Consider the following 23,415-nt stretch of genomic DNA (forward strand, 5'->3'; position numbering starts at 1 on the left):
TACAAAGAGGAGACAATGGGGTAAAATTTAATAATCATCATCCCAATACATCAGAAAAGCTAAATTTATTAAATCTACAGTGCATTACATTATCAGTAAAATGATTCTTAAAGAAGATCACAAAGAAATTCAATTAACTGAGTTATGTGTGAATATTTTCAAGAGAATTTTGTACAGCAAAATACGCTTGATGTTAAAAACATATTACAGGCAATTTTCTTCACTTATTTCCTCCAGTATGTTATCTAGACCTCCCAATGTGCAAGTGCTAAATAACAGAAATGGGACTCAAAGGAGGCAGGCAGGTTTAAGTATGTGGAAAATTCACAAATCATACAAGTAGCTATCAAACGAGCCCAGGAGTAAACTATATAGTTACTCCTATTTAATTCCCTATTTTGATGAGGAACAACAGGGTGGGAATACTAAAGAAAAGAAAAAAAGATTTCTGCACCTGACTATAAAACTAGTACTTTTGCACAAAGGAGTTGCCTTTAAAGTTCACTTCTAACAGAAAATATCTCCTCGGAAAGAACATGCAACAGCTGGGGGAAAATTATCCAAGAGCAATGTTTAAAATAATTTAAGAAAAATGATCAGCAAGTGCCATCAGAATAATAATACAAATTCTCTAGGCAACAGGTAGGCAAGCAACTTAAAAATTAACACACTGACATATTAGCAAAATCTTAAAACATTCTGAAGTTTCTACTTTTCTATAATGCAGATTTATATATTCACTCCTATCTGCCCCAATCATTAAAGATAATCCTACTGATTCAGCAGATATTTTCTGCTGAAAACATGCGGTCCCATGTTGTATATACTTTTACCAGACATTTTATGAAAAGATTCCTAGAAAAATCTAAAAACGATTAACTTTGTAGGTACTTTATTCAGGTAAAGTACTGGTATTCTTCTGTGCTGCTGGAAAATGGTCTGTTTCTGCACTTGAATTTTATGCACCAGATCTACTAGTAAAAATGTACATATAAATGTGTATTATAAAATACACGTTTAACCGTGTATTATAAAAACATAAAATATGAATTCTTCCTGGAATAGGCAAAGTATGAAGAGAAGGATGGAAGGGGATCAAGAACCACAAATGATGGAGACACTGAATTGGAAATATTCTACTAAAGGAAGAAATGGCAAGATTCTAGACTACCCCTGACACCTCATTCTTCTAACTGCATGTGTTTTATGTACTTCCTCCTTCAATATTTTACAAGTTTAAACATTTTCTTAAAGTCATATAACAAATTCTATCAGTAAAAGTAACATCCAGATCACTTAAAGTCTTAAAGAGTACAATATTTGTAATGTAGTTTTTAGTTTAATAGTTAACAAATAAATGCTGGGTTTATGACCAGTTCGCCAGTTCAAAAGATTTTAGGCTTAACGTTATAAAACTACCCATTTTCAACACTTTTTAACCTATAAAATGAATGAGTTCATACATTCAACCTAATATAAATCCCAGAACTCCCCCAGGAGTGCATTAATTACCTTCCATAATTAACACTGCTTGATTCATGCCAGAGAATTCCCACCATCTTCAGCCAGAACCGAATGCACCATGGAATGGGGTGGGCTTGGGGTTGTTTATTGAAGAGCATTGAATATACTGGCAGAAACTCAAAACCTGGGCTTTGCATAGTAATCAATGGGTGCATTTGTGATTGTTCACAAAGCAACTCTGCACAAGACATCCCGCCTTTAAAACTGAAATGATGAACACCATCAGTGTCTCTGAATCATGAGTAAAATCCACCCATCAATCAAAAATGAACAGCTAAACATCACACAGTAATAAAGAGCTAAAGAAATTCACTGTAGGAGCATCTGCAAAGACTTTTCTCTCTCTTATTCAAATGGCAAATGTTTTTATAACTGATGGGTAAAAGGAACCATAGAGAGTAGAGCAATACACAAAATACACACGTCTTCCAAAAGTACCGCTTCAAGACTATTCAGGAAGAATGACTACTCTATCAATCCTCTTTAGAAAGCAGGCAATATGGGGAATGTGGTCCAAATACAAGGGAAGTACTTTTGGAAAAATGTAATGGTCTAACTTTTGATTTAAAACAGAAAGAAAAGAAAGAAGGGGAGAAGAAAACAAAAGAAAAGAAAATTCATTATTAACAAATGAGATAAAGGAAAGCAGGGAGCCCTAACAGGTTTGGCTCAGTGGATAAAGCGTCAGTCTGCTGACTGAAGGGTCCCGGGTTCAATTCCGGTCAGGGGCATGTACCTTGGTTGCGGGCACATCCCCAGTAGGGAGTGTGCAGGAGGCAGCTGATCGATGTTTCTCTTTCATCGATGTTTCTAACTCTCTATCCCTCTCCCTTCCTCTCTGTAAAAAATCAATAAAATATACTTAAAAAAAAGAAAAGCAGGGAAATTCGGGTGCTGTCAAGGAAAAAACAACTAGTTCAATTTGTCCAGAGAATGACAATTTCATTCATTCAAAAAAATATTTACTGAGAATTTACTATGCCAGGCACAAGAGACAAAACATAAGTGACAAAGTCCCTGTACTCAAGGAGCTTACAATCCCATGGAAAAGAAAGACAATTTTCATACAAATATTCAGTATGTCTAAACACTGTGGAGAAAACTAAAGCAACATAAGAAAGATAAAGACAGGAGGGCAGGGTTATTATTTCATCTAAGACGGTGAGTGAAGGCAGCACTTAATTGTAAAGAGGGAACTGAAGGAAGAGAGGGAGCAAGCTTTGCAGATAATGCAGGAAAAGTGCTTTCAGAAAAAAGAAAGAAAGAAGAAAAAAAACACAAACATAAAGGCCCCGGAGTAGCTAATGCTTGGCAGAGTCCAGAAATAAATAGCAAAAAGGTCAATGTAACTGGAGCAAAATGATCAAGTGAGGAAGGGCTTTGGCTTTTAAGGGAAATGAAATGAAACCATTTCATTTATAACAAACCACAAGGTCTTAGACCTGGGTGACTGAAATAAAGTGAGTGTTATTAACATGATCTGTAAAGTTAAAAAGAAGCTCATTGAGGGAGCGGGAAAGATGAGATTTAGCGAAAATCTACAGCTTGCGTCTTCCACAGGACCTTCAGCTGGGAAATGAATTCTTACAGGGCTAGGGACACGGACATAGAAGTCATCTGTATAGAGAAGACAATGAAATCTGCAGGACCAGCATGGAACTGGGAGGGAGCAAGCATGAAGAGATGACATACAACCCTGAGAATGCCTGCTTTCAGCAGGTGGGAAGAGAGACAGAGGAAAATAGCCCACCCTTGTGAGTGAGTGTGTGTGTGTGAGAGAGAGAAAGAGAGAGAGAGAGAGAGAGAGAGAGAGAGAGAGAGAGAGAGAGAGAGAACATGCTCATGCACATATATATGTTTATGAAAGAGGAAGAGGCATAGGAAGGAAGGGGAGAGCAACACTCATGGACACACACACACACACACACACACACACACACACACAGTTGACAAATCCAAAAATTAACTCCGTGCCTTTTAAATTTTTTCAGTATTTTGGAAGTACAAAATTTACACTTTATTTTTCAAGACCCCAGTTGTTAGCATATGAGATCATTTTAAGCCCCAACACTAAGAGGTATGATGATTGAAGTGGTTTTAGTTAAAATATTAAAAACTGGTGAGAGATTTCCTCTTACTTTCTTTTTACATCTTTTATCTTATTTTTTAAGATCGTAATGTTTACCTAGTATATAATTTATTATTAAGACCCTGCAAATAATTATTTTACTCTTCATTTTTTAAAACTCTAGCTTTTGATTTCTTAAGATAACTCATTATTTTGTTACAAGTTGATGAAGAAGAATAAATAAATCATGAGCCATACATCAAAAAAGGAGAGAGTCCTATTTTATGGTTTGTTTTTTCTGTTTTGATTTTAAAATGACTATTTAGAACAGACCAAATACTAAAAAGGGGACGATCAGTAATCAAAAGCCCCCAACAAATAAAACTCCAGGACCAGATGGCTTCATTGATAAATTCTTCCAAACATTTAAAGAAAAGTTAATAGCAATCCTTCTCAAACTCTTCCAAAAAATAAAAGAAAGAAAACTTTCAAACATTTTTTATGAGGCCACCATTACCCTGCTACCAAACCAGACAATGAAGCCACACACACACACACACACACACACACACACACACACAAATTACAAGCCAATATCCCTGATAAACATTGAAGAAAAATCCTCAACAAAATATTAGCAAACTAAATTCAACAATACATTGAAATACACCATGATCAAGTGGAATTTTTTTTAAAAAATATATTTTATTGATTTTTTACAGAGAGGAAGGGAGTGAGATAGAGAGTTAGAAACATCGATGAGAGAGAAACATCGATCAGCTGCCTCCTGCACATCACCCACTGGAGATGTGCCCACAACCAAGGTACATGCCCTTGACCGGAATCGAACCTGGGACGTTTCAGTCCGCAGGCTGACACTCTATCCACTAAGCCAAACCGGTTTCGGCAATTATTCAAGTGGAATTTAATGCAGAAATTCAAAAATAGCCCAACATCCACAAACCAATGTGGTACACCACATTCACAAAACCAGTTACACAAATCTTATGATCATCTCAATGCATGAAGCAAAAGCATTTGACAAAATTCCACATATATTTGTCATGAAAGCTCTCAATAAAGTGAACAGAGAGGGAAAGTACTTCAACATAATAAAGCCATATATGGCAAGCCCACAGCTAACATCATACAGAAACATGAAAGCTTTTCTTCCGAAATCAAGAACAAGACAAAGATGCCTCCTCTCTCTCACCTTGTCTTTTTAACATAGTCCCAGCCAGAGCAATTAGGCAAGAAGAAAAAAAAAAGGCAACCAATTTGGAAAGGAAGAAATAAAACTATCACTATTTGCAGGTGACATACAGAAAACCCCAAAGGTACCCCTAAAAAACTGACGACCAATAAATGAATTCAAAGTTGCAGGATATAAAATCGTTAGACAAAAATCAGTTGTACTTCTCAAGGCAAATAACAAACCATCAGAAAGAGAAATTAATAAAACAATCCCATTTATAATTACATCAAAAAGAATAAAACATCTAGGAATAAACTTAACCAAGGAGATGCATAACCTGAACACGGAAAGACACGTCATTGACTGTTAATCCTCACTTGAGGATATTTTTCAATGGGATAAAGATCCTCAAGTGAGAATTAAAAAAATCAAAACAAAATAAACTTACACATGAAAAAATTAGAATACCAAACTAATAATACAATAAGGTGCTACCACATCTATAATAATGGAAGCGTAATATGCTAATCAGACCAGAAGTCCTTCCAGACAGGGCTGCAAGGGAAGCCCGGGTCCTGGGTGCGAGAGGGAAGCCCGTGTCGGCAGCCTGGGGAAGGAAGGCCTGCTCATGCATCGGGCCTCTAGGATGATATAATTGGTAATTTCCATAAACATATCAATGTGGACTCCAAAAAGGATAATTCATTAGCTTTCAATGTATGCGGCATATGACATTTTAATACAAACCACCATATAATAACAGATAACACCTTTCTTCCCATTCGATAAATTCAATGTAGGTTTCGGGGAGGTTATAAGAATTGTATGAGGCAAATGTGGAAGATTTAAAAATGGCAGAGATTACTGAATATCCATCCTTTCGATGGAATGCTGGCACCTCCAGGGATTACCTGATTCCACAGGGGTGTGGGGCTTGCTTTGTTTGCCTGGCTATTTTACACCTCCGCAGAAAGGTGAACTTGTAACATCAAATTCTCCTTTGAACCAGTTGTAACACTTGACTGATTCCTTCATTAATTAATGAGTGAAATATCTTCGGTATGTGTTCATTTTATATTTGTCTGAGAGTCATGCTTACATCCTCTTCTAAACTTCATCCTTCAGTAAAATGAATACAAAATGATCCCCACGCCTCCTCAGAGATCTCACAATGTGGTGAGGAAAACAGCCAACTAGGATGAGAGTAGGTATTACAAGAGAGATATGACTAGCCAACTAGGATGAGGGTAAATATTACAAGAGAGATATGAATAACATATGAGAAGTAAAATAAAACCCTTTTCTGTCTGGAAGGTTTAAGAGAGTCTTACCTCTTAAGTTACAATTATATAACAAGGCAGGGGCCACGAATCCAGGGCCAACCCACCCACTGCCTGCTTCTGTGTAGCCCATAAGCTAAAAATGTTTTGTACATTTTTTTAATGTTAGGGGGAGGGGGGAATCAAAAGAAGTATGATTATCTAATGACATGTGAAAATTACATGACATTCAAATATCAGTGTCCACAAATAACATTTTATGGGGACACAGCTACACTCAATGTATTATCTGTGGCTGCTCTCATTTTACAATGACAGGGCTGAGTAGCTGTGAGAGACCTTCCGTGGCACTCTCATCAATCCACACGCCCACCATAAACTGCAGTATCTATAATAATAAAAGTGTAATATGCTAATTAGACCAGACAGCCAAACGACCTTCTGGATGAAGCCAGGGCTGTGAGGGCCGAGCCTCTTGCACGAATTTCATGCATCGGGCCTCTAGCTGAGTTATAATTCAACAGCATTTCAAGTTCCACAGGTATTACCATACCACATTTCTTAAATTACCACTTGGTACCGATCATGTAAAAATAAGCAAAGAAGAGACAAGTGGACTTTGAATGTCACGCTTTAAAAGCACAGAAGAGTATGGTTTTGTTAGCAAATCAGATGGTAGAACATTGTGCTTATTACCCAATGACACTACAGTTATGCTGAAAGATAGAATATACATCAATATTACCAAACTCTGCACTCATCACAATATTCTCAAATAATAGGAAAGCCATGATCTGAAAAATTCCAAAATTCTAAAAGGTTATCATCACCACACAGGACTTCTTCACAAAAACAGAAACAAGGCTGCATCCAAAGTAAATTTCCAGGTTGCTCATTGGTTAGCCAACAAGGAAAGTCATGGTACCACTTACCAGTGGTGAATCCATTAAATCGTATTTGACTGCAGCCGCCAAAGAAATGCATCCAGAAAAAAACAGACTGTTTAAGCCTATTAGCCTTTTGGTCAGAACGGCTGTTTGAAGAGTTGAGGTTATTGGGAGCAAAATTAATAGTATATTTTAAAAAAAACAAGGCAAATGACTGCAATTGGCTTTCCTTGACTCTCAAACATAGCCAATATAGCTCAATGGTCGAGGAGGCAATGCCAAGTTTAAAATGGCTCAAGAATTAGTTCCTATGAACAGTCTGCACAGGGAAACTACAGGCGACAATATTCTCAAGTAAACTCAGCAAACATTAGTCCAGTACAACCTGAAGTAGAATCTACTAAGAGACATTAAAACTGATTAGGGCAAAAAAATATGCGTGGAGCAGAGAAAGGATTGGACATCCTTTCCACCTCTGCTACTGAACACTAAATGGCCTTTGTAATTAGTTTCTGCTGCACATTTGATGCTATTTCTTAATGAATTCTACCTAAAATTACAAGGCAAAACTTACACGGGGATAATACTGTCAGAATGGCAAGTAATCATGAGCTGTTATACATCCTTTCCAGCTATCAAACATGTAACCGAGATGGGAGATCTCCATCACCACATCAACTTGCAGTGCATATATTTTCCAAGCTCCAACTCCACTTCCAGCAGGCTTTTTCAGACTACACTGCAAATGCAAAGTAAATTTCCATATTGCAAAATCCACTTCACTGTGCAACGGAGGCGCTTCCTTCTAACCTTCAAATCGAAGTTTGCAATGTTATGCTAAAAGGCAAATATTAAACGAATAATCTAATAGAGTCCTGAAAATGCCTTCTAAGCAATGAATACGCTCAATTAAAATCATATGCTCACACACAGATGTCAGTATTTGGCAGGACATATCCGAGTGAAAAGGCATTTTCAAAAGTGAAATATGTAAAATCTCATTACTGATCTGCACTGACAGATGAACATTCGCATTCAATTTTCATGATGAGAAACACTAACTTTTAATTACAATTAAATAAAATGTTACTTTCCACAGAAAGATTTCATTGTTCTTATTAAGAGACCGGAATTACATCATGTTATACTAGATTAAATGGGTATTTTAAATTTATGTGGAAAACTATACTGCATGGGATTGGTCCACCTAATCCCCCAACAAAAAGTGCTTTTCCAACATCTCAGTGAATGTAAACTCCATTCTTCAGGTTGATCAAAGCCAAAAACACTTGAAGTCACCCTTGGCTTCTCTTTATCTCGCTCTCTGTATCCCATTCATCAGCCAAAAACGGTTGGCTTTTATCTGTAAAACTATATCCAGAATCTAACCATTTTTCATCGTATCTACCATCCTGGTTCAAGCTTATCATTATCATTCATCCAATCATCTTCTAACTGGTCTCCTTATTTCCTCTTTTAACTCCCCATTTAGCCTATTCACAACAACCAGAGACTCCCTTTAAAATTTTAAGCCGGATTATGTTACTTTTCAGCCAAAAATCCACCAGTGATTTCCCTCACCCAAATAAAAAAACCAAAGACCTTATGGACAACAAGAAACTACAAGATCTGCTCTCCACTCACCCAAACCCCTTCTCTGACCTCAACTCCTTCCACTTTCCCCCGGCTCACTTTCAGCCACATGTCCTCTTTGGGGGGTTTGTCCCAACGCTTTTTAATCCTCTGCCCCAGACTTTAACTTGTTCTTCCACTGCCTGAAATGACCTGTTCCAGATAAATCACCTCCCAGAGCAGTGGTTCTCAACCTTCCTAATGCCACGACCCTTTAATACAGTTCCTCATGTTGTGGTGACCCCCAATTTCACTGTTACAAATCGAACATAATTAAAGCATAGGGATTAATCACAAAAACAATGTGTAATCATATATGTGTTTTCCAATGGTCTTAGACGACCCCTGTGAAAGGGTCGTTCGACCCCCAAAGGGGTCGCGACCCACAGGTTGAGAACCGCTGTCCCAGAGGCTGTCTGTACCCACCGTGTACTAGTATAACTAGCAACTATCCTTTCACACTGCCCTACCCTCTGTAACCCTACTACTCTGCATTCGTTTTCTACAATAGCACATACCACCACTTTACATCTTATATATTTAATTAATCACATTTCCTCCTACCCCGTTAAAATATAAGCTCCACGAAGGCAGGAAATTCGTGTTTTGTTCAGGGTTCTACCCGCAGAGTCTAAACCAGTGCCTGGAATAAATTTTTCCTCAATAAAAGAACAAAGCAACAACAGCAACACATTTTCTGTAAGTAAGGCTTCTTCAGCTCCTCTTTCTTATGTAAGTAAAATATGCATGCATCCATTCCAGCATTAAGTGGTATGTACTCATAAATATATACACTAATTGCAAAATATCTATTTCAGGAAGAGGTGCATTTCCAATTTGATTTTACTCTTTGTTTGATAATTCTTTGCCCTAGCCGGTTTGGCTCAGTGGCTAGAGCATCGATCAGCTTGCAGACCAAAGGGTTTGATTCCAGTCAAGGGCATATGCTCAGGTTGTGGGCTTGATCCCCAGTAGGGGGTATGCAGGAGGCAGCCAATCAATGATTCTCTCTGGTCATTGTTTCTATCTCTCCCTCTCCCTCTCTGAAATCGATAAAAATATATTGTAATAAATGCATGCATCCACATTCATAACACGGATTTACCATTGCGCTCAGTGTTTCCTCCCAATCGGGCCGTTCTCGGGGGTGGACGTTTCTGTGTAGTTCTGGAACAAAATCATCCTCTTCAGAATGTGCCGAGGACTTCATCTTCCTAGAGATCAAAAGTGAGACTTTGATAAGAATTTATGCTTCTATAAAAACTTTCCAATGACTACAATTCAAAGAACAGAAAATTACGTGAGATTTAAAGTTTACTTAAAAGAGCTTTGGTGGGCTAGTATTGTTCCTCTATTTCTACTCTAGTTTTCGGAGATCTTTCCTGATGTACCAAACACCTGCTTTTTTTCCAGGAGATAAAACTGAGGTCTTTAACTAGTTAACCTTTATGATTTGTGATAATCCTATATAATAAAGAGCTAATATGCTAATTAGACCGAACAGCAGAACGACCATCCGGACGACCTTCCGGATGAAACCGGGGCTGCGAGGGCCGAGCCCCTTGCACGAATTTCATGCATTGGGCCTCTAGTTATATAAGCACTGATTTTTATCAGTTCAACATAGTTGGTACCTTGAAAAGATTTGCAACAGTGGTCAATATTAAAGAACTGTGCTAAGCATTAGTAAAATTTCAGGATGAAGGGACAGATACAGTACTTTTTTTTTTCCAATTTATGGAGGACAGTGTATTAAACTAACATTCTCAAGGAGAATAACTATGAATTTTAGACAAATCATATAAAGCTTCTTGCCTGAAGGCACAAGAAAGCAATCCATACAAATAGTATATCTGGGGCTACATTCTTTGAGAGAAGAAAACCCATGAAGCAAAGTCCATACTTAATCATTCCTTTTGTATAACAGACTATACAAATCAATGATTGAGGATAATATGATAGCGTAACTAGGCTGAAGAGGCAGAGGTTGGATGTTGGGGTCATCAAAGCAGATGGGGATTCAGGGTAAAAAAAAATGCCACCCCTCAAAGACCTGTAGAGGAAGAGTCCAAAAATAGACATGGAAATTCCCCTCAAATTGTGAACTGACTCCTCAGCTTGTACGTAGGTAGGACAAGATGCCAAGAAACCTATCAAAAAAACAGCTGCGGGGTAACTAGTGGGCCCAGCAGACATTTCACAGGCTGGCCAAGCTGAGGAAAGGGAGGTTGGCAAGCACTGCCCCAAACAGAGGGGCACTGAAAACACAAACAAAACAAAGAAAGCTGGACTCTCAACTGAGACTCCAGAAAAGCCACGCCTCAGGACTAAGGACAAAATAGCAACAGAGGAGCTCAAACAAAGCCCCAAACCGAGCCTCGGGCATGGTCAGAACTTTCAGAAGAAAAATTAACTCTCTTCAGAGGAAAATAACATTCTACAGGCCCCTTGCAAATTTTTCATCCGCCTTGTCTGGTAGCCAATAAACATTATAAGGCGAGCTTTAAGAAAACAGGAACAAATGAACAAAATTTTGAAAAAACGCAGTCAAAACAGAGAAAGAGTCACGTTTGATTCAGATTTTAGAATTATCAGAAAGGGGCTTAAAAGTGGTTATGACGGATTTCTGGCTTCTGGGTATGATGTAGAAAGCATCACTCCCAGCCTAACAACAAGACAGATAATCTACGAAATCATCACTTTTCTTGAATCCACCAAAAAACCGAGGTCTGGTGGCAACCCACTACTGGCCTAAACTCCAAGGAAAGACAGGAATATCCAAGATGACCTAACTCACAAGCAGTCACTAGGACCAGGCATGGGTAGAAGAGAGAGACACAACTGGTAAGAAGAATTCAGTATCAAGCTGTTAAAAATATTTATAATTAATGCGTTCAGAGAAAAGTATGTTTATAATAAAATAGATGAAAAGATAAAGTACTTCAAAAGAAAATTGTAATTATGAAAAACAAAAAAAATGTTCATCCAAAAAATAAAATATCTGAAATTAAGAACTCAATGGATGGGTTTAACAGAACAATGGGCGTGGCTAAAGAGAGGATTAGTGAACTAGCAGATGGTTCTACACTGAAGAACAAAGACAATAGAAACAGAAATACACAGAACAGCAAAGAGACTTGGTAAAAGGTCTCAAATATGTCTAAAGCTAGCAACTCGGAGATAAGAAATAGAATGAGAGAAAGGGACAAAAGCAATATTTGAAAAAATAATGGCCAAAAACTTTTCAAAACTGATGAAAGTCATCCAACTACAGATTGAAGAAGTCCTCAAGCAGGATTTTTAAACAGCATTTATTTAAAAAACAAAACAAAGACATTCTTAAAAACAGCTAGAGAATAAGAGACAAGTTGAGCCCTAGCTGGTCTGGCTCACTGGCTAGAGCGTCGGCCTTCAGACTCAAAGGTCCCGGGTTTGGTCCGAGGTTCCATCACCATCCGGGGCACATGCCTGGGTTACGGACTCAATCCCTAGTAGGGGGAATGCAGGAGGCAGCCGATCGATGATTCTCTCTCATCATTGATGTTTTTAACTCTCTCTCCCTCTCCCTTCCTCTCTGAAATTGATAGAAATATATATTTTAAAAATCTTAAAAAAAAAAAAATAAAAGACAAGTTGACTTCAAAGAAGCAATAATAACAATGTCAGAGGATATTTCAATGGAAATGAGAAGATAATGGAGAAAATCTTCAACTTAATAAAAGGAAAAATACTGCCAGCCTAGAATTCTCCTCCTTGTAAAATCATGTAAAGTAAGTTATTTTCAAACAAAAGATGAAAGAATTTCCCACCAGAAAAACTGGAAAATAAAAGGAGCGTTCTTCCCACCAAAAGAAACTGACCCCAGAACCTCAGAAATGAACAAAGAGTGTAATAAAGAACAAAATGTAGGAAAATTTACGTAAATATTGGTGTTAAAGCTAACTAAAGCACACACAAAAATAACATCCTCAGAGGTTTATAATAAACAAAGCACAGAGGATTGGAAACGTACATGCACACAGTTTAAGAGTCCTCTATTTTTTGAGAAGTGAAATAAGTCCAATCTTAGAGAATGCAGTAAGTCAAAGATAAAAGTTGCAATCTCTATGGTAACCACTAAAAGAATAATAAATAAATGTATAACTAAAAACCTGATAGAGGAGAACATTTTGAAAAATAAAACATGCTTGATTAATCCAAAAGAAAGCAGGAAAGAATAAAAAAAAACCAAGATGGTAAACTTTAATCCCAGTACATTATTGTAGTTTTTAAATTGAATGCGCCAGTAAGCAAGCATGTGGAGAAACTGGAACCCTCACTCATTGCTCGTAGAAATTTAAATGTTGCAGCCACTGTAGAAAACAGGTTGGCAGTTTTACAAAATACAAATACCTTATGATCCAGCAATTCCATTCCTAGGTATTAAACCAAGAGAAATAAAAACATATATCCACCAAGAACGTGTACATAGATATTCATACCAATATTATTCATAACAGACAAAAACTATGAGCCACCAAAGTGTCCATCAACTGAAAAATGAAGAAACAAAATGTACCAGGTCCATATAATAAAATTATTCAGCTATTAAAACAGAGAATGAAGTGCTGATTCATGCCATTGCATGGATGAATAGTAAAAGCCTTTTGCTAAATGAAAGAAGTCAGACACAAAAGGCCACATATTATTTGATTCCATATAAACAAGATGTCCAGATTAGTCAAATCCATAGAGACAGAAAGTATATTGGTGGTTGCCAGGGACTCAGGGTAGGAGGATATGGGAGAACTACTACTAATGAAAAGGAGATTTCTTTCTGGAATGTTCACAATTAGATAATGGTGGTAGTTGTATAACTTTGTGAATATATTAAAAACCATTTAATTGTAGAATTTAAAAGAATGAATTTTAGTATGTGAATTATACCTCAAAAACGAGTAAGTGGACCAAAAAAAAAGTCCATTAAAATAAAGGAAACACATTTCACAATGATGTGTCAAACGAATAGGGTGATATAATAAAATCTGTATGTGACAATTAACACAGCTTTAAAACACATAAAGCAAATCTGAAAGAACTAAAAGGAAAAGAGATAAACCCGCAATTACAGTTGCAGATCTTAATAAATATTTCTCAGTAATTGACAGAATAATCAGACAGAAAAAAATGTCGTAAGTATACAGAACGTTTGAAACCAGTATTCCAACCTGAACTAACATAGAACATTAAACCCAACTACGGAATATGCATTCTTTTCAGGTACATCTAAAACATTTATCAAGAGACAATACGTAGACAATAAAGTAAATCTCAACAAAGAATTTAAATTATGAATGAAGTGACTTGTGACCTTTCTAGAATTACACTAAAAATCAATTACTACAAAAAAGATAACTACAAATTCTCCCAAATGTTTGGAAATTAAGAAACACATCTCATTGTTTTACCTTACACTTACACAATGTTATATGTTAATCATATCTCAATAAAGCTGAAAAAAAGAGTACCTATTGTATAATTTTATTTACATTAAGTTCAAAAACAAGCAAAAATAATCTATTGTGACAGAAGTCAGAATAATGTACCTTTGGGAGAGGTACTGACTAGGAGAGGCAACGGGCTTGTGAGGTGCTGGAAATAATTTATATCTTAACTGCATTGTGTTACCTGGGCATATACACCTATATAAATTCTTCAAGCTATACATGCTTATGATTTGTGGACTATGATATGCAAATTATATCTAAATAAGTGTATTGGCAAATGTTACACATTATTTTAAAAGGTATAAAAATTATTTATATGCATTGGGTCATGTCACAATGAATCAACACCATAAACACTTAATATCTATTTATTTGACTCTTGTTCTCTTTAAATTATGGACTTATTTAACCCTTAAAGTGATTAATTATAGTTTTATTAATTATAGTTTCATAAATAGAGCCACCCATATTTTGTTTCCCAAGACATATAAAAGCTACGTTTACATTATACTGTAGTCTACTGGGTGCACAATAGCATTATGTCAAAAAACAATGTGCATAAAACTTGATTTTAAAAACTGATTGCTGTCCTGACAGGTAGCTCCATGGTTAGAGCTTCAGCCAGAACACTGAAAGATAGCAGGTTCGATCCCCAGTCAAGGGCACATACCTGGATTGAAGGTTTGATCCCCAGCCCAATCCATGTCTCTCTCTCTCTCACAATGATCTTCTCCCCCCCCTCCCCACACCCCGCCTCCCTGCCACTCCCTCTAAAATTCAATGGGGAAAAATATCCTCAGGTGAGAATTGACAACAAAAAAGCACAAAAAAACTTTATTGCTAAAAAATGCTAAGCGTCACCAAAGCCTTCAGTGAGTCATAATCTTTTTGCTGATAGAGAGTCTTACCTTCAATTTGTGTAAAAAACCCACAAAAACAGTATCAGCAAAGTGCAACTAACTATGTCTGTATATATAAACATATAGAGAGAGAGATTGTTCATATATATTAAAGAACATATACACACAAAACAAAATATAGAAACAATGTGTAAACATGCTCTGTGTAAAAAAATAATAATAATAATTTTTATTCCTCCATTGCCACCCTACTTTTCACATAAAAAGTATGTGTACACACTGTTGCATCGTTTTCTAATATACCCTGGAGAACTTCACACATCCTATATAATAAAAGCCTAATATGCAAATTGGCCGAACGGGGGAATGACCAGTGGAAAGACTGGTCGCTATGATGCGCACTGACTACCAGGAGGCAGACGCTCAATGCAGGAGCTGCCCCTTGGTGGTCAGTGCACTCCCACAGGGCGGGTGCTGCTCAGCCAGAAGCCAGGCTCACGGCTGGCAAGCACAGCGAGCAGGCAGGCAGACATCCCCTGAGGGGTCCCAGATGCAAGAGGCGCAGGCCAGGCTGTGGAGACCCCGCCCCCCCCAATGCGTGCACCGGGCCTCAGGTTAGTATATAAAGAGCTTCCTTGTTGTTTTCACTAACTAGATATTCCATGACTTACTTAACCAGTCCCCTACTGAATAATATTTGAATTATTTCCAACCTTTTGCTATTACAAACAATGCTACAAAAAGATTGTAAATATGTCACTACTACACATGCACAAGTATACCTGAGAATTCTCATCAATGAAAAAAATTATTTTCATGCACTAGCCCATTTTTCTACTGGGTTGTTAGTCTTTTTTAAATCTATTTTTAGTTCATTATATGTATATTAAACAGATTAGTTCTTTATCTGTGTGTTTTTCCAGGATATCATTTGTCCTTGCTCATTTTGGTTTTTTATAATACATATGTTTTATATTTAATATAGCTGAATTTCACAACCCTTTCTTTTATTGGTTTGCATTTTAAATCATAGTTCAAAAATGCGTACCCCGATCCAAAATAATTTTTTAAAATTTTCCCATGTTTTCTTTTAAAAAATTTATGGTTTCATTTAGTATGCTTATATCTTTGATCATTTGGAATTTATCCTTGGATGAGGTAGAACTCCCATTTTATTTTCTGCAGATGAGCATCCAGTTTCCCACAAAGTATTTATTGAATAGTACATTCTATCCCATTGGTTTTGAGAAGGCATCTTTACCGCGTCTATTTGAGTATATTTCTAAGCTTTCCATTCTACCCATTATGCCTACTATCCATGACAATACCACAAGGTTTTAATTATTGAGACTTTCTAAGTATAATATCTGGCTGCACTAGTCATATCCACTATCCTTGCTTTTTTTTTTTTAGGATTTTTTATTGATTTAGAGAGAGGGAGAGAAACTTGAATCAACTGGCTGCCTCCTGCATGCCCTCTACTGGTGATCAAGCCCACAACCTGTGCATGTGCCTTAACTAGGAATGGACTGGCAACATTTCAATGGCCAGGACAACACCCAACCAACTGAGCCACACCGGCCAGGGCAATACTTGCTTTGTTTATTTTCCAGAAAAGGTTTCTTGTCTAAGTTATTAAGCCAAGATCAATTTAATTTCTAGATCAATCTATCTAGGTTTTTAAAAAGCATTCTTATTAGCACATTACATTTATAATAAATTGACATTTTCATAATGTTGAATATTCCCAGGTATGACAAGGTACAGTATTCATTTGTTCAAAACATTTAGTAATGTTTTAGATTTTTATATCGGTCTTAGAGTTCCTTATTAAGTTTACTTTTGATTATGCTATCTTTTTGGTTGCTCTTAAAAATGGCACCTTCCCTTCCATTATATCTTCTCAATGGTTACTGTCTGATCCACTATCATTAGCCCTGTTATGCAGATAGAAAAATTGAAACACATTAACACATCTCAGTCACTCCGATGTGATAGGCCATTTTCTCCTGGATTATCCCACTTTCCAGCCTAGAGAAGACACTGAAACAAGCCAACCCCATCTCTAAGGACCACTGGACTGGGGAACAGATACCAAGACAAAAGCTCCCTCTCAGAGCCATGAGAAAACTCCAGTAGGCTTGCCATCAAGTCTGCATATATGTAGAGGAACAGATCTCTCCTTCTCCCACTTTCTGAAAAGTAAGCTAATAAAAGCAAATCTTTAGCAAAAAGGCATGCCTGGGATCGGCTGGCCAGTGATCTTGCTAAGCTTCTGGAAGACAAAAAGCAAGTGGGAGCATACTGACTGAGAAACCAAAGGTTCAAGGCTACACTCCCACTTCTCTCCACAACAGAGGAGAGATCTGTACTCCAAGGAATTAATAAAACCTGGAAAACTACCTGGAAAGAAATTTAACAACAAATTAGAAGGACTAGGGCTCCTAATGTGGGTGCTTGTACCTAAGAGAAGCAAGGCAGATGCTATACGCATCATGTGAAGACTAAAGAAAACATGGTAGCCCAGTGGGTGCGACTCAGTGGCTGAGCATCGACCTATGAACCAGGAGGTCATGGTTCAATTCCCAGTCGGGGCACATGCCCGGGTTGCAGGCTCAATCTCAGTAGGGCACGTGCAGAAGGCAGCCAATCAGTGATTCTCATCATTGGTTTTCTATCTCTCTCCCTCTCCTTTCCTCTTTGAAATCAATCTATATCTATACTAATAATAGCATGGTGGTCGTCACACCCTCACACATCACATCCTAATGTCATCACAAGATGGCTGTCACAAGATGGCTGTCACAAGATGGCTGTCACAAGATGGCAGGGCCCAGCGGAGGAGGCGGGTCGAGGCAGGGGAGGGCAGTTGTGGGTGATCAGGCCAGCAGGGGAGGGCAGTTGGGGGCAGGGGGCAATCAGGCCTGCAGGAGAGGGTAGTTGGGGGGGATCAGGCTGGCAGGGGAGAGTTTAGGCGTCAATCAGGCCAGCAGGGGAGCCGTTAGGGGGCAATCAGGCTGGCTGGCAGTCAAGCAGTTAGGAGCCAGATTGTGAGAGGGATGTCCGATGGAATCTATCCTTGGTGAAGATGCTGTAAAGATTGTTGAAACAGCAACAAAGGACTTAGGATATTACACAAACTGAGTTGATAAAGAAGCAGCAGGGTTTCAGAGAACTGACTCCAATTCTGAAAGAAGTTCTACTGTGGGTAAATGTTTTCAAATAGCATCACATCCGACAGAGAAGGCATTCGTGAAAGGAAGAATCCATCATGCAGCAAATTTCATTGTTAGCGTACACTGAGAAATTGCCACAGCAACCCCAACGCTCAGCAACCACCACCCTGATCAGTCTGCAGCTATCAACACAGAGGCAAGACCCTCCACGAGCAAAAAGACTATGACTAGCTAAAGTCTCAGGTGACAGTTATTTCTTTTATTATTATTATTATTATTATTATTATTATTATTATTGATTTCAGAGCAGAAGGGAGAGAGAGTGAGAGAGAAACATCAATGATGAGAGAGAATCATTGATTGTCTGCCTCCTGCACGCCCCCTCCTGGGGATTGAGTCTGCAACCTAGGCTTGTGCCCTGACCAGGAATCCAACCATGACCTCCTGGTTCATAGGTCGATGCTCAACCACTGAGCCACACCAGCCTGGAGATAGTTAGCATATTTTAACAATAAAGTATTTTTAATTAAGGCAGGTACATTATGTCTAAAAAATAATGCTACTGCACACCTAATAGACTACAGTATAGTGTAAGCATAACTTACATGCACTAGGAAACCAAAACAGTCATGTGACTTGCTTTAGTGCAATATTCACTTTACTGCAGTGGTTTGGAGCCAAACCCACAATATCTCTTAGGTATGCCTGTACAATTAAATCTGAATGAATGATAAAAATATTAAATCTCAACAAAAAAACTATGATTGGGGTGGGGGAGAATGGTGATAAATAAAGAATGCAGAAAGTCTCATCTAGGCAGAAGGGAAATGAGAGAAAGAGGAAGTACGAGTATTCTGAAAATCTTAAGAGGGAGATATAATCTTGCTAGGCTAGTCACGTGATTTTTTTTTTAAAGGAAACTGAGTATATGACATTTATAAACAGAATTTTAAATGTTTCAGAAATTTTTATTTACTAAGTTTCAACATACAATTGACTGTTTTAAGCGAGTTTAATGTTTAAGTTGAATGCAAAAGTTAAGGAAAAATAGGTTTTTAAAGTTTTAACTGTGCATAAACAACTTAATAACTAGGAAATTTTATATAGTTTCTGTGCTCTAAGTCCTGTCTTGACCTTCAAAAACCTTATACAGATATAAAAAAGGCTCACCTTAGATTCCATCGCAAAGAGTTTAATGACTGAAATACCAAGAGAGTCTTGTACTAGCATGCCCCATGATTAAGACAGATTCATTTCACAGATTATAAAGGCAGTCAGGCTAATGGCTATACTCCAGTATGGCATAAAATTTTCTGAGATAAAGCAATGTTCACATAAGACTCTGCTGTTTACAATTAAATTTATTATTTTTCTCAAACACTGGGAGGGGTATGTTAGGTGCAAGTTATATTTCACATATTGAAAGAATATGTGAACGGCTAAACTACACTCTAGATCACACATAAAAGGTTATAAAGTAATATAAATATAACCTTTTTTGCAAAATACACATCTTTTTTGGCATTGTACATAATAGATTATTAAGGATAAGTAGTTTCAGAGTATGATATTGGCATATATGTCAATAGTTACTTGCTAATGCTACCTCTCTAGCCTTCCAAGCCCATAAAAAGTGATTGAGAACCTCCAAATCACGAATTTCTACAGAAGACAAAGGAACAGTCAAGGTATTAAAAGCAGGAACTTCCAGAAGAATTTAGCCATTAAAGTAAACTGTCCTCAATGTGATTAAAACATGAATGAGAAGAAATATAACACCACATTCCAAGCCTTGTTACCTATTTCTACTGCTGCAACATCTAGCTTATGGTACCGTTTTAAATAAGGCAGCGCATGAATAAAGCAACCAGCCAATCGAGTTCCTGGACTGTATTAGTCCTGGGATGCTATAAAGCAATAGACATGCCAAGAAAATTAAAATATGTTCACCAAATCATCTAGTGTAACGGAAGTGAGAAGTTTCTTGTCTCGTTTGAAATCAATTACCTTACAATGGAGATAAAGTGAAGATCTGATTGAGAGATCCGGGCATCTGCAGACTCTGATTTTAAAGATATACCAGTTCTGCCTGGTTGAAGTGGCTCAGTTGGCTGAGCATCGTCCTATGCACTGAAAAGTCGCAGGTTTGATTCCTGGTCAGGGCGTTTACCTGGGATTAGGTTCAGTCCTCAGTGAGGGCACATACAGAAGACAACTGATTGATGTTTCTCTCTTACATCAGTCTCTCTTTCTTTCTCTCTCCTTCTCTCTTCCTCTCTCCCTTCCTCACTCTAAGCATGTCCCCAGTTGAGGATTAAAAAACAAAAAAAAAAGATAGTTCTAAAAATGTGGTTCAATTATGCACCATATCATCTCTGTAACTGTTTCAAACTACATGTCCTGCTTGCCAGGCTATGTTATCTGCCAATAATGTGATGTCAGAGAAGACTAAGAAAGATTCTATAAAAAATAAGAAAGATTATATAATAACCCTTCCTACCCTCAAACACCAAAGAACTAGAGCTTTTCGTGAATGTGAGTCAGGAATGATTGCTAGGTATCCTAGAGGTCGTATCTTTATAAGGTCACATGATTGTATGCATTAACTCACTTTTATATTGGTTACATATCTATACATCACGGATGCTCAAAACTCCTCACAAAACTGAGCTTACCTGTTACAGCCTCCAGCAGTTATTACTACCGACCAGAGCATAACACTTAGCAGCAGACATATCAAAAATCTTTTCTAAAACTAGTCTTTCACTTTCAACATCAGTTACACCTGAGTTCAGAATTTTGCTCTACTGTATTCTGACAATAAGGTCAATTGCTTTATAAGTTTTAACTTTTTAATCTGGAAAATAGGTAAAATAAGACTTACTGTATAGGAGTAGATAAGGAATATTCTGTATATAACATATTTGGGTTAGTACACTGCATATAACAACTCCTGAGTAGAATTTTTCTTTCTTAAAAGAATTAAAACATTTGTTTTTCCTTTTCTGCCTCACATTCCCCTTCTGATAATCCCTAAGGAGTATTCTATTCTAAGGATTCTAATGATCTGTAAATATTCAGTCCAAGAACTATCTTACCATAGAGAAATGGGAGACATTAACTTCCCTCTACAAGTAAGAAATTAGAAAATGAGAGATCTGTGACTCAGCGGTAGACACCTTTGAACTACTGTCATGAAGGAGATTGGGCAACTTCCCACAGTACTAGATGTAAGAAGAAGTATCCGTGTCCGGCTGGTGCTGCTCAGTGGTTGAGCGTTGACCCAGGAAACAAGAGGTCACTGGTTCTATTCACAGTCGGGGCACATGCCCAGGAAGGCTCTTGTTGCCTAACAAGTTAATGGAGGCTCACAGCACCGAATCTATTATAACAACAGAGTCCAGGTTGTTTTCTTCCTTTGACAAATACCCCACAATTTCAATACCGGGTCAAACAGTATCAATGCAAACAAAATAAATACTTTACTCCTACTGGTTGTCCGTGAGAATGACCACGCTGAAAACAAAGAAGTGAGTAACTCCAGCAACCTTGGGAGAAAAATGGCACATTCAAAAAAGAAAGACTAAATAAAGTCATGGAGAGAGTGAGAAAGTTCGCACCAGAATGCCATGTGCTAATAAAATAGTTCCTTTGAGCATTAACATTATTTTTCAAAATTTTAAACATATGTCTTATTCGTTTTAACCGCTGATTAGCTAATTTAGTGTGAGTTATCAAGAGATCCCAATATCCAATCCCTTCTGTCATTTAACCTAGACTTGAAAAAATGAAATCTGTGGATACAGAAGTCCTTTACCTTGAGAAAGAGAGATACTCTTTTGGAACACTAAACACAAAGACAAGATCTGATGGAAATAATGGTATGTTCACCTACCCGAGTACTCACAGGTAAAATTATAAATGATGTTTAATTGCCCATGTGGGTGGCAGTGATAATCTGTACTACACACTCTTCCAGAGATTTTGTTCATGCCTCCAAAAAACTTTAATTTGCTAAGCCTTTTGGAAAAAAGAAAAGCCAAAATCAAGCCTCCTAAAATCTGTAACAGTGCAACAGAATTAACGAACAAATGGCCCTGTGTCCACAGGCCGAGTGAGACCTCTTTCTTCACCACCATTGAGCCTGGAGAGCCTCCTCCAACTTGGAGAATTGTGGACTTACAGTCAGAGAGCCCAAACCAAGACTGGTGGGGGTAGAGGGAGGGAGCCATACGGCCAGAGAGAAGATTAAGGATTAAAGCCATGAAATAATGAATTTATGCTTAATGAAAATGAATGTATGGCACCAAAAGCAGACACACACACACACACACACTCTAAAAATAGAGAAAGTCCTATTATATTCAAATTCAGATTAAATCTCTCCGATACAAATCAGGCACAGGAAGGGGTAGTAGTTCACTCCAAGTCTCTACTTGAAATTCCTGAAATGCCACTCCAGAACCTGTCTGACACCTTCTCTTCCTGGTGTTCCAACAAGTCATTTCTCATGCATTTTACAAGCTCAGGGCGAGCTGGGGAGTGAAGAGCGTGATATACAACTAGAAACCTGTCCTCTTACAGCACCAAACCATCCCCCAGAGAACAGAAAGTCTTACTGAGAAGAGATGAAAACGCAGAGGACGGGAAGGGGGCGTGGGGGTGGAGAGAGAGAGAGAGAGAGAGAGAGAGAGAGAGAGAGAACTGGGGATTCCATAATTACCTCCAAGTTTCTTCCCTTCCTCCCCCTTCACTGTCAGTCACCTGGGTGACAGCTTCGGAATCCAACCAAAAGACACTGTCATCCCCTGAGGTGCTGCTCTCACTCTCCATCTCCATCCTGTCGTCCAAAGTGTACCTCAAGGCATGGAGTCGGGAACGCCGGTGTTCAGGCTGTTCGGCTCTATTTACCTGCACTCGGGTGCGTGGCCGGCACACCAGTGATATGTGGCCATGCCGGCCACAGTCTATTACGCACCGGGTTAATTACAGTGGGTAAGACAGGAAATCACACACCACATACTCACTGCACTGACTGCTACACCTGTGACATCAGACCCCGCCCACTGCCCAGGGCCCTGGGAGGTGACCTACATAAGCCAATGCAGAGCCCAAAGGAAGGGGAAGGGGACGTTTCAGTCATTCTTTTTTTTTTTTTCTTTTTTTTTTAAATATATTTTATTGATTTTTTTTTACAGAGAGGAAGGGAAAGGGATAGAAAGTTAGAAACATCAATGAGCGAGAAACATCGATCAGCTGCCTCCTGCACACCTCCTACTGGGGATATGCCCGCAACCAGGGTACATG

General features: G+C 38.0%; 1 protein-coding gene across 1 annotated transcript in view; it reads right to left on the minus strand.

Moving 5' to 3' along the window:
- The window catches only part of ARHGAP32 (Rho GTPase activating protein 32), a 104,523-nt gene extending 81,457 nt beyond the window's left edge, over positions 1-23,066 (minus strand). Inside the window, exons 1-2 of the mRNA XM_081113980.1 lie at positions 22,832-23,066; positions 9,692-9,800 (exon numbers count right to left, since the gene is read on the minus strand). Coding sequence (XP_080970106.1) covers positions 9,692-9,800; positions 22,832-22,947 — 225 coding nt within the window. The 5' untranslated portion in view covers positions 22,948-23,066. The remainder of the gene's footprint in view (positions 1-9,691; positions 9,801-22,831) is intronic.
- Between the last annotated feature and the right edge of the window lie 349 nt (positions 23,067-23,415).

Source organism: Myotis nattereri (assembly GCF_964212035.1).
Source record: "Myotis nattereri genome assembly, chromosome: 19".
Taxonomy (NCBI): domain Eukaryota; kingdom Metazoa; phylum Chordata; class Mammalia; order Chiroptera; family Vespertilionidae; genus Myotis; species Myotis nattereri.